Here is a 13,326-nt window from a genome sequence, read left to right as displayed (position 1 = left end):
TAAATTTACACAAAAATTTCATGTTATAGAATTATCGTCATGTAAAAAAAAGACAATATTGTTGACGAAAAAAGACGACTTGATACCCCAGATTGTTCAATTAACAGATCTGTGGAAGGTTGCTTGACGTTCTTCTCATTTTTGCCGTGGAGGTGCGTGCATTTTATGAATGCGCATGCGCCTATGCTTATGAGCGCACATCGCAAATTGACGTGAAGAGTATGTCATGTGTTTTGGACTTTTTTTTTATTCACCGGCTATTATCGCTGACCACTAGTGTGAAATACACCTAAGCAAGACGCACAATAAGAATGAAACGAATGTATTTTAATTTTTCTGGCATTTAATTCAGTACTGTGGAGATTTTTTTTTATTTACACAACGGCGGCCAGTTTGATGGATGGAGGAAACCAGAATGCCCGGAGAAACCAAATGGCATTTTTAAGCGACAACCTTAACCACAAAGCAATCACAAACAAGCAACGGTATTGTAACATCTCTACCATGGTATACCCTGCAGTGAAACATGATAGGGGATATTAGGAAGTTTTGTATAAAAGCTAACATGTCGTCATTCGCTTGTTAGTGTGATTACCTCTGAGCTGAAACTCCAGACAGAGAATTTAATAAATGTGTTTCGCTGATAAATGAATAATACGAAATATACCAATTAAAGATGCCCTTGCCTGAAACGAATATGCCATTTTCTTCTCTTATAGCGGCAATTCTGGCGCGGCCCTAGATCGGCGCTGTAAATATTTCCACATTTGGTGAGCTCCGAGCAGTATAATGTTTTTAATACTGGCCAGCGGGTGATGCTATCGAGTTTTTCTTTTTGCGGGGGCGGACAGAGCTTGACTGGATTATGGCGAAGATCGTGTCATAGACAACATATCAATACAGAAACAAGGGATGATGCTTAGACATCCTCAATGTCTGAACAGTGGGCTGGTTGTACCTATTGCAGCTATATACAGGTTTCGCTTATCGTCTTCGTTTTTACGATATGACTGAAACCTTGCCGTTGGAGCTCTAAGCCATAATTTCTAGAAGCATTCATTCTTCTTTTGCGATTTTCTAAAAGAAACGGGTAAGATTTATTGCAGTGGTGGAGACTGTCCACAGTATATAAATAAATATTATATAAATATTAATTTATTTACTGATTGATTGCTTGGCTTTTCATATCATTTTCAACACCAATTCGGTCATATCAAAGGTCCTCGCCAAAGACGACTTCTTCATGATATACTAATCATGGTAAGTACCACCATTATCCCACGCTACATTTTTGAAGTTTTCTTTAGAAAATATATTCTAGTAGCTTAGTTTTTAATGTTTTCCTTAATTAATAATACCTGCTATCAGGGCTGAGTGTGTGGTCACGTGGTAATAGTCACAAGAGAAACTGCATGTCGTCACCATTTTTTTTATCTTTGTAGGTGGATAGGGATCTTCCTTTCCATGTACCATAGAGATACTGTATCGTAAGTTGTCCAGACAATAACTCACAAAATGGTATCACTTGTGTCTGGCATAAGCTAGAGTTTATCTCCTCTCACATTGATAGAAAGGCGCTGAAGAATCAGATGACGGCTTAGCCACACGATTCTTCAGGATAAGCCTGAGCAGACAATGTGTCTTCAGTCATGTGATAAATGGCCATGCATCACGTCGGAGTTTTGGCCTTGTGCCCGACACAGGAAGGGTGCTAGACTAAGCCATGTGTAATACGTGATGTAATAGATGGAGACAGCAATATATGTATTGGATACTCTGACGACTACTACACACGTTAAGATGTCCACATATCAGTAAAACCAGCGTTTTCTACCGCAACTGTAGCGTTTTCTACCGTAACTCAAGCGTTTTCTAGCGTAACTCCAGCGTTTTCTACCGGTGCTGCCGTAGCGTTTTATGAGAAAACATACACCAAAAAATGTGACATAAAACAGAAAAGAACAAACAGTTTTGTTAAAGGTGAGAAGGAGTTTAGGGAGTTGCATACAAGAATGGAGATATTCAGCTTATCCTCGTTGTCAACACTTGGGCTGAAGAACAGGAAATGTGATATTTACTGGCCACGTTATTCATTTATTTAGTTTGTTCGCAATACCGCATACACCCACTTAAGTCAAGAGATCGAAACCAAGAGGTGCGTCACTAATTCCAGATTTAAATGTAGAAATGACAGTACGAATTTACTGAACAAATTTCTGTTCAGCCTTACTGCTTCACGTACAATTAAGAATTATTTTGTAGTTACTTTCATCTCCAGTCTCGAACACTCTACCAATAGAATTGTCTTGTTAGTCCCGTCTCGTCAGCTCCAGTATATTAATCAAATACACACAAATTGACTTTTATTGTTCATTGTAGTTTTAACCAAAGCTCTACGTGGCTAGAATCGCATATCATATAACAGTCCAGCAACTGTGGGGTCTTCAGTTTATTTATCAGAGTACCCGATAAGCGTTAATGGCCGATGATTTGATGAGGCACAGGATGAAGCTTCCCCTGTGGGTTGCTGATGGCCGCCCTCGCTTCAAGAATGGCAATTCTCTCTCTAGTCGTGATTGGATGTCGCTCGTGCTACCGCCATCAGCAATCTTATTAGGTCTAGTTTATTGAGTAGGATCAACAGAGCCACATTAAATACGACCTGCCTGATTTCTTTTATTAACATTTCCATTCTGAACCGTTTCAAGATCCTACGTGGACTTCCACAATGTTATTGCTGGGCTGACATTTAATTCACAGGGTTACACATTTAGGTGTTTACGAACAGGAGATAGACATCTCAGACATATGTGATCCGGCGTAATTTATACATCTGCAGGTGTGCGAGGTTAATTTTATATTCTGATAATATAACTTTAAATCGGTATGTATGTATGTATACTTGATGGTTTACCTCGTACTTAATTATTTTTCATGTTACAGCGACGAGTCATTAGGTGTGTGTACATATGCTGTGTCTACTTGTGTCAGTTAAAACTGTATGCAGCTAAAGTGCTGCCACCACTGAAGTATCATACCGAAGACACCAGATATGACACCATCGCGTAATATTAACACCAGGTCAATCAGTCCTGTTTCTTTTCTCTAACTACTCACCGCTGAGTGACAAGGGAGGCAGTAGGAAATACCACTTTAATTTTTTGGCTTTGGCCAGACTCGGGTTCGATCCCATGAGCGAACTCTCGAAGAAGGCTGATAGTACTGTACATATGTCCGGAAGCAGGTATTTCAGTCTTATACGTGTTAAGCTTAACATTGCCTTCAGTTAATAGACAAAACATTTGTCATTTACCGACCTCTTAACTTCATTTGCTGCATTAAGTAACCAGGTTATCATCAATGCCAATGTAGATCTCCCCCAAGGTCTCTTGTATCTCAGATAAGGGCCCTTTTTGTGGCTTTCTGTTCTAATCTAGCCTGACATTAACTGATCTTCTTAGTACTGACTCTGTATTTAACAAAGCCATGCTGTACCTTAACAGGATAAAAATGACATACCGCAGGAAGTGTTGAGAAATATCTCCTAGATCTCGGCCAGACCAAAATTTGTTAGGTATCATTCTATTTATGACATATCCCTGGTTTAGCTTCGGCCAGGTGGTATGTCAGGAAACCTAGCGGAGGACGGTGATTTGGTGTCGGCAATCTGGTTACCTCCCCACAGTAACTTGACTGTTGTCAGATAAGTGATCAAACTCTCTAAACTGAAACCAAATAAACTAATCAAAAAATCTATTGTGTCTTGTCATTCCATAAATTTAAGAAAATTTTGATCCTTAACAGCTATACCTTACTTCTGACAATAAATTAGCAGGTAGGATAACTAACTGGGCACTAATATCTGATCTTTTCTTTTGTTTGTTTGGGTACTTGCTGTCCCAGAGTATTAAATTAAACTGACAACGATTTTGAAAAGATATCGGTTTTAGGGATGCCATTTTTAGCAGAAAAAATCATTGCAAACCTCAGAGTTTTTAAATAGATGGAATTCTATCAGATATCCCTGAAAATCGTTTCCATGTATTTAAAGGAAGGTTTTGTAAATCACGGTTAAAGGGAGAGAAATATTGTTTTTGATTTCAGTGACAATGACTGGCATAATGCTAAGAGACCGAGTAATATTTAACAAGTGGGTAAGAGCCTGTGTCCAACACTCCAATTGTAGGCCTATCATGCCGTGTTGGACCATGAATTTTTCTGAAAATGTTGATAGCAATGGAAGTGTTTTCTGGACACATTTCGATTTGCACTGGCCTTTCCCCCTGATAAATATTGCTCGCTATAGTTAAATGTGCAATTCGTTCAAATCCAGAAATATCTGCGCTCTATAAGCGTGTAAAAGCTAACATCAACATGCACGCTTTCCTGAATAGAACAAAAATTTGAGTTCAGACCCTACATCAGCTAATAAAGGCTTACCACTCCTTATACAATTTACTTGTAGGTAATCTAAACTTCAACTACAAAAGTATTTTATATTACGCATGTCATGTGTTTGGGATAATTGTAATTTTTATTTATTTTCATGATGAATCCACGAATTCAACGAACAAATAAATCTATATGTATCTATATGCCAGTACGTAGCCTACATATGAAATCGACCAGAATCTTTAACGTTAGATCTGTTCGAACACCTCCGAATCGATGACGGTTACAGCTCGACGTAAGTACTAAAGACAGTTTGCTCGGTTTACTGGAAACTTTACAGTGTCTAACGTGTTGTTCTATTTGCTATTAACCCCACAATCACCTATACCGCTTCTGGGGGAGAATAGGTGGAGGGGGAATAACCCCGTCTATAGTTAGTCAGTAGGAGTTTTCTCCCTTCCTGAGGAACCCACCAAAACTGCAATTGTCATCTAAATAAAATACTTTACACATTATACACTCGATTGGACAGCTGTGAATCAGTCTGATTTCACTGATATTGCGTTGCTGGTACCAGACTTGTTTTAGTCACTGTCAGTGTGGGCCAAGTTGTCTTATACATGCGTCCCTTGAACGCTAACTACAAGGGAAATTGTTTTTTTTTTCCTGTAGGTAATGAAACCTAAAGCCATCCAAAGCAATAAATCAACTGTTAATTTTATCGTTTAATTGCACAGATTTTGCTGTAAATTTCACCCTATTTATCTTATAACCCCTGCATTTCTTGAGAGTTAGCATTTCTTAGCAATTCAGGAACCACAAAGAATCAAATCAAAGTGTTAGACAACCTTTTAAATAATGCGGTTCAAATCTTTGACTGGATTGTGTTATGCCTGCGAATCTCACGTTATTGTAAACAAGTCTAAATCTGATGATGATGCTTCTCTTTAGGTTCGTAAGTACTATGTGTCCTACACGCTACTCTAGAATATTTCGTTTACATTACAGCGGCCAAACCAGCAGATGCTTCCACTAAAGTGAAACGTGTGGAGACTTGGGTGTCCACTATCAAAGACAAATGTAAAGGGAGATTTTTCATAATTTAACTGCATTTTTATACACAAGCATAAAATCGGTCAACTAAATGTTAATATATTCTTAATTTGGGGCTTTTGTTCATAGTAGTGGGCCTAGAGAGAAGGAGAGCAGCGGATAACTTTCTTACATTGGTCAAAGAAGGCTTCTCACAGAATCTCTGAACAATCAGTTTCAATATTGTCAATACAATGACTACTGGTTCTCAGAGCTTAGCAACTAGTGCAGGAAATGGATGGGTTTTCCAAATTGCGAATCTATAGACGATCGGAAAGTCTAGGGAGATGAGGAGGTCATTAGCCCAAGAAAAGAGACCGGAAGTTGGGCTGGGAGAATGAGAGTGTGGTACCTCAAGTTTACAGAAGTCATCGCATACAACTTCACAATGTGCCAAATCGAAAGAAGTTTGGGTGGCAGTTTCTCTATGTAGAGCACAAAAAAATGAAAATCTGTAACAAATCGAACTCATATCGGCTAACTGCCATCCTTATTGCAATCCTCTTGAGAATCAAAGTGGATTTCGATTTGTTCCAAAAAAAAAATCAAATATGTATTGCGTAAAAATGCCTAATAGTCCGAATTTGATTTTGAATCTTAGAACATATTCTACTTGAAAATAATTTTCAACATTTATCTGCTGTCGACATCATAGGATTGTATTTCTTAAATTCCACTATTTCTCTCCGCATTGAATGATGGCTAGAGGGCACCATTTAATTTCCGTCTAAATCAAATAGATAACTGACAGGTCATTGGTCATATATTTCTTGATTTTCACCTTAACTATGCTTTTTGAAACTCATCCAGTATTATTAAAGAGTCTCTAAATTGTAATCCTGGAATGCAATATTGACTTTGCTGTCAGTATTGATCGCACTGCTGAATCTTATTGAATTTTGTCTTTCACTGCACATATTTTGGAGCATCAGGTGACATTCAAAAAAGATTATTGAAAACAGAGTATTCTCCAGGCCTCCAAGTATTTTTCTACGCTTAAGTAGGCAAAATTCAAAAATTGTGAATGCACTGGTGACCGTAAATTCTACAAAAAGTGAAAAAAAGCTCACGTATTTGAAGCATTTTTATAAAAACTTAGATTAGACACTATGTGGAATACACAAAAGCGGAGGGAAACCTGGAAATCATAAATTTACATCCGATTTTCATAGCAGTAGCAGAATTAATTCAGAATTTCATTTTCAAGTTAGAGAAGTAGAGAGTTCATCGATGACGTAATTTCCCCATATTTCCGAGCATTGACAGATTTATAAAGAAATTTGAAATATGCTTCAAAAATGAAAAAAGTTACGTAACTTTTTTGCCTTTGCCCTGAAACCATAATCTTCCTTTAAGAGTTCCTTTCCATGTATTCTAAGCATAACTCGGGACATACTGTATGGTGCTGAAACACTGTAAAATCTGCATAATACACAGACAAATTTATTTTTATGTATTTATTTATTTATTATATAATTTTACTGGCGTTTTACACCGTTCTCAAAAATTTTTCATGGGGTCAGCAAATTGATGGGAGGAAACCAGACAGGTTGCTGACGACCCATCCAATGCACAGACAAGTCTATAAACATTTATATAGATTGGTGAATATGATTTTACTGCTGAAAAAAATACACGTATCTATAAAGTTGTATTGCAAAATCTCGTGAAATAAACAAATAGTTAGCTGCATTTTCTTTAAACAATTATGAATGTTGTTAATAATTTCAGGGAATGCATACAGCAGGCAAATAAGGATAGTTTTGAAATAATCGCCTTCTTAAACAGGAGGAAGTTATTTAGTAATACAACCAAATTTCGTGCACTTCGTTTGGAAAGTTTGGGAATGCTACATGACGTCTGGTTTCAAAGATATTTAAGCAATAAGAAGGATATGCTCCATTGAGGAACGAAGCGCCTCTGACAGCATGACAAGCTACACTAGACAATTTTGCAGTAGGCAAGAAAACATTTTGGAGAACACATATACAGAGAGATAAAACCTCAATTAACCTGACTACCATAACTGTATAACGTTGCCAACTAACGAATCTTCATGAAAACAGACCCACACAGGCGACATACACGTAGTTCTGGTATGACTATAACAGGTTCAGCTGGCCGAGAGAATGTAGGCTAACAGAGAATACTAAAAGAATACTAAAAATGAGACATACTCTGAAGATGTTTTTCCCTATTCGTCTCGTGTGTCTTCTGAAATCATGACCACTGACAAAGTTCTTTTTCTCATTCACAGAAGGCTTTGAGGAAAAATGTCATCTTATGCCGTCATCCAAAGCGCACAGCACGGCGCGCATAAATACGTGTTGACAAGCCTTCTGGGAAGGAAACCAAGAAAAACATCTTACATAATAATCGATTTTTGCCATTTCCATCTCTAGACTACAAGAAAGTGGTGCAAGAATAAAGTCTCTTATTAAGGAACAAACACGCGATGTGACTGCAAAAGGTGCTGAGTCGTTAATTTAACATTTGTCTGTCTGGATGTTGAAGAACGTTACATTCTCTTCCTTTAGTAATATTCAATGCGAAAGGTAGCCGAATTGTTTAGCCCCACGCATAGCAACAACAGAGTTTTAAGTCCACAATTAAATAATCACTTGCATAACTTTAAAAACATCCCCAACGTTAAGACTTCCTCTGATAAATTTTATTAACTGATGAACAGAAACACCTTCTAAGAAAGCCACACAGTTCAATGATGACTGAACCCTTCCGGTCTCCAATAATAACAAAATAATCATGAAAACCACTGAAACGTAGCCTAAATCAAGGTTCGAGTGGAGTCGGACAACCTTGGTGACCTTGGAATCTCCTGGTTGGATGTAGTAACCCAAACAAGTTTGGGTCCAGTGTCAGTACATTACGAGATGTCATACTCATTGTCTTTGGCACGGTGTTCCAGTGAGGCCATACAATAAGTATATTTCAGCATCTTTTCGGCTACTGGGAGACAGCACTCTAGTGTGACCGAAATAACATTGACAGTGACTTCAAATCCCAAGCAAACATATGAGGATTCCTAAATGCTTTTATTGAGTTAGCAATGGAATGCGTGATATTCTTCTAAGCTCCTTCACTTCTGCTGTAGACATGCGATTCAACGATTTTCTTGTATTTGGTTATGTCAGAGATTTATTCACATTATGAATACAAGTTAATATAAATCTAATGACATAACAGCACTCATTTCTACTTTACCGAAATCCACATATAATTTGATCACTGAACCAGCAGTGTTTTCGACAAACCACGAGACCACAAATTAGCAAAGTCCGACTAAAACGTGAGTAGGATGAAACACACTGATGCTTTGTATCTTGTGAAGACTCGTATCTTTCCAATGAAACAGTGTTCGTTAAAAAGTTTTCTTAACAGGCGATAAGAACGATTTGTTATTCTATACAACGTTAACTATATACATTAAAACTTGCCAGGCAATGGCCATTCCAGCCTGCTTTGTTTCCCTTAACATGAAATATCAAGATAATGTGGAGGTTAATAGGTACTGAGTGACGCACTGGATTATATAGAAATAGACGAACCGTCTTTGCTCAGGGATAAATGTTTTTAACGCAAGCAGACTGTATGGTTTTCAGATATACTATACATGAGAGAGGTAGAGGCAGTAACTTTCTTCTGATAAATTATTTAGTTGTAAGTTAAAACAATTACTAATAATTACTAGGCTACTAAATTAGTTACTCGCTGAGGTAACATATAACAATTTCATTTTGGAAGATTTAAAAACCTATCAAGAAATACTGATATGTTTGTTATTGTCGAAAGCCAGCTCTTCCTCTTCCAAATGACAAATTCATGTTTAGTTCCAAAAAGCACAAAGTTCAAATTGTACAGCCAATGCTTCACAACAATTCAACGTCCTGTTATTTGAATATCATCTGACACCCTATTTCAATATCATTAGACAGACAATTTCATTATCATCACGGAGCTTGATGTTCTCTGGAATTTGCTTTCGAATCTTTACAGGGGAGTTTCAGATTAATCATCTCTGGAAGAAAGACTGAGTAATCTGTACACTTTGATGCTGGGTCATTAATATATTCATATTATTCACGTCTCCAGAAAAAATGCTGATGTGCGTGACTCTGGTATCCTTTGTTATCCAATAGTGCTGTTCGTACTCACAAATTGTAAATCCGATGATGAATGCACGATTTAAACAAACGCGTTGAGCTAATTTCGAATATGCAGGTGTCAAAAGTCATTCCGAGTATTTGATGTTAGTTAGGTACTTCAAATCATTCCAAAATGCAGAAATGTTTTCAGAAATCATCGTTGTTTTTGTGGGCATTCCCTGTGAGATTCATGGCTTGTTAGCTGAGAAATACAAATACAAACTAGTTAGTATGAATATCCGCTTTCCGCCGCGGATCTTTAGATCTTAGACCGTTAGACTACAAAATGTGAAAGATCACTTATTGACAAAAACTGCCAAAATATTCCACCAATGCGATACTGTACACAGCTACTGCCGGGGCTCTCCACAAGAATTATTGAAACAGAATCGAGATATTCCACAAATTTTCGTGTAATATTCCACAAATGTTTGTGAAAGTTTCCACGCGCACAACAGGACAGGACTTACACAAATCACAAAGACTTCTTGATACTCCATTAACATTGTATCAGCGTTTGTTGAATTTTGACAAATCGACTGTCGCAAAACCGAGGAACCATAAGAAAACATCTGTAACCAACTAAAATGTTTTTGACCTTATCAACGGCCACAGAATTCCTCTTGAGTTTAAATACAGCTGTCTTTTCAAATAACTTTTTGTATTTAGATATGACCAATGTCAATGATAATTCACTGAAACACAGTCAACAACAAACCCGTAACGTTAATAACCGAACCGAAAACCAAAACGAGAGTGCGTATACGACTTCCGATTGGGATGAACTGCATTATCCAAAGGCTTTTTATCAATCCATATGGATTCCAAGTTATGCAATGCAAGCCGGAGAAGGTATTCCCCACACGAATCCGGGTGAACTGCATTATCCAAGGCTTTTTATCAAGCCAAATGGATGCCAAGTGATGCCATTGCAAGCCGGAGAGGGTATTTCCCACACGAATCCGGATGAACTGCATTATCCAAAGGCTTTTTATCAAGCCAAATGGATGCCAAGTGATGCCAATGCAAACCGGAGAGGGTATTCCCCACACGAATCCGGGTGAACTACATTATCCAAGGCTTTTTATCAAGCCAAATGGATGCCAAGTGATTGCAATGCAAGCCGGAGAGGGTATTCCCCACACGAATCCGGGTGAACTACATTATCCAAGGCTTTTTATCAAGCCAAATGGATACCTAAGCCTGGCTACCTTGCACCACATATCCCAAAGAAAACCTTTAGGAATCTCGTGGAAGGTATTGCCCATTTTCTTCTACGACTGAATCTGAGGCGCAGCACACAGAATTCCTATAGTCGAGACCAGGGTAAGAATTGTGAATATCCATAAGCACAGCCTGTCAATGACCATGGCGGCGAACTTCCAGTCACTGCGAATGTCCGATTCTTCATCGTCTTTTTTCAGTTTACTCGTCATTTTTTTTAATTCTTTCAGGATTAGAAGAAGTTCATTCCTATGATTCACCGTCGGCATACCGTCTTCCATTCGTCGAGATAACGTACTGGCATTGCTCTTGTTGTAAACCGGAACTGGACAGTCGTCATCCAGATCAAGTACATTAGCTAGTAAGCTCTTCGACGTTCGATCACTCATCTCTATGTCACGGAGTTTGGAGTTCTGCATAAGGGTCTTACGCGAGATTTCTTTACCGGGCCTCTCCATCATCAATATCCAAGCCAACCACTCACATATGATTTTGTTTACCTGCAAGAAAGCATAAATATATTTCAGTGTTACACGTGCTCACTGGTGTCGAAAAAGCTTTTTCCCCCAAATTGGTAATACCACATTGCCAGCGTTTGAAACAAAATGCTATGGTGAAATTTAAAGTTTAAAAATTCCCTATCGCTACTCATCGAGACAACCATACAATTTTTATCAATACTGAATAAATAGTGAATTGCTGTCGCGCATTGCGAATCACATGGGTGGAAGCATATTTACCCCGATTGGTTGCAAACGGTTACCTCCCCTCGAAGCACTGTGTTAAGGGTGGTGGCTTAACGTGCACGTAGAGGCGTGCACGTAGATTAGACAGAAGGTTTACGGGCACTCAGATGATTTTTGATTCATTGACTTGATTGCTCAATACATGTTCACTTATATCATGCCGGTAAATTTCATTGGTGAAGAAAACCAGAGTGCCTGGCGTAACCCACCTACCTAAGGTATGGTAACGTGAGATACAACGTGCACACCATATTACAGGAATACAATTTGTCTTCAACGGGTGTTAACCTACTCGGGCGACCACGTGAGCATCGACGACCGCGTTTTGACACGAGGACCCAACAAGCTGTTAGAGCCGGGGAATCTATCAATCTCCAGTCCACAGACGTGTTTAGACCCGTACGTTGACACTCAGATGACTCACGGACATTGTGATGACTTACCCATTTGGACATGTGATGTGTGTCGGGTCCACGGTGATGGAAATTGAGTACAATGACCGTACACATGACGGACAAGGAGCACATGATCATGATGAGGGCGAAATAAATACCTAAGGAAGAGATACGTGTGGAACACTTATTTCAGTGCGACCGAAGGTTTGCAGGGAAACATTATATGTTAAGCTCGAAAACGCTTTTCGATGAACAAATTTTGATGGAATTGCCAAATAACACTTCTGTTATGTTTCCTTTTCACAAACTTTCACAAAATACGATAAAGTAACATTTGTGTATGGCACATAAGCAAATTTCTTACTTGGAACGCATATTGAGTATAAACCTCTTTCGCAATTTTGTGTTTCTTATTTTCATACACTTTATAACAATTTAACAACACAAAAATACTTCTTTAATATTATTTTCTTACTTTTCACATGCATTGAATAAAACACCTCAAATAGACCTTTATTACAGTCCTGTAACAATCCAATAGTTAACACACCTTACCTATTAATGGAACAGCATCCGACGTAGGGGGCATAGTTTCCGCCACCAGCAGTAAAAACACCATGAGGGATAGCATAATGGTCACTCCTGTAAGTGTAAATTTATTGTGACCAATAACGGAATGACTAATTGACTGATCAGATAGACAATAAAGTCATTGATTGCCTTAGAGAGTAGGTGGTTGACTGACTAATAGAAAATAACTAACAGACTTACTAACAGACTGGTTGGCTGAAAGTGCTGGTTGACCAACAGACTGACTGTTAGACTAACAGACTGACAGTTCATGATTAAGAACATGACGGATTGACCAACAGCGTGATGTGTTGTTTAGCTAACAGAAGGACTGGTTGCCTGACTGGATAACTTATGAACAAAATGGATATTTTATTAATAGAGTGACTGGTTGTCTGACAGAGTGACTAGTTATCTGACAGAGTGACTGGTTGACTGACAAAATGACTAGTAGATTGCTTAACAGTGACTGGTGTACAGTTCACACAATGTATGATACAACGTCACCAACTATGTACCCAGTGAGATTTTTTCGCCGCCGTCCGGAGGAAGAATAAAAGTGAGAAGGGCCATGGAAGAGATGAGGACACAAGGAAGGATGATGTTAAACCCGTAATACAGCGTCCGGCGCCGGATGCGTACGGTGAACGTAATGTCCGGGTAGTCCTTGTCCGGACAACAGGCGTAAACTCGAGTATTGCGTTTCACAGGAACATCTGCAAGAACATGTACGGAATAAACTCG

The 13,326-nt window shown here is 38.5% G+C and overlaps 1 protein-coding gene across 1 annotated transcript in view; it reads right to left on the bottom strand.

The window, feature by feature from the left end:
* Nucleotides 1-10,804: 10,804 nt before the first annotated feature.
* The window catches only part of LOC135472988 (neuronal acetylcholine receptor subunit alpha-7-like), a 45,766-nt gene continuing 43,244 nt past the window's right edge, over nt 10,805-13,326 (bottom strand). The window contains exons 7-10 of the mRNA XM_064752747.1: nt 13,101-13,298; nt 12,568-12,654; nt 12,061-12,170; nt 10,805-11,371 (exon numbers count right to left, since the gene is read on the bottom strand). Coding sequence (XP_064608817.1) covers nt 10,922-11,371; nt 12,061-12,170; nt 12,568-12,654; nt 13,101-13,298 — 845 coding nt within the window. The 3' untranslated portion in view covers nt 10,805-10,921. The remainder of the gene's footprint in view (nt 11,372-12,060; nt 12,171-12,567; nt 12,655-13,100; nt 13,299-13,326) is intronic.

This window comes from Liolophura sinensis, chromosome 8 (genome assembly GCF_032854445.1).
Source record: "Liolophura sinensis isolate JHLJ2023 chromosome 8, CUHK_Ljap_v2, whole genome shotgun sequence".
NCBI classification, from domain to species: Eukaryota; Metazoa; Mollusca; class Polyplacophora; order Chitonida; family Chitonidae; genus Liolophura; species Liolophura sinensis.
This window is presented reverse-complemented; position numbering and strand designations above follow the sequence as displayed.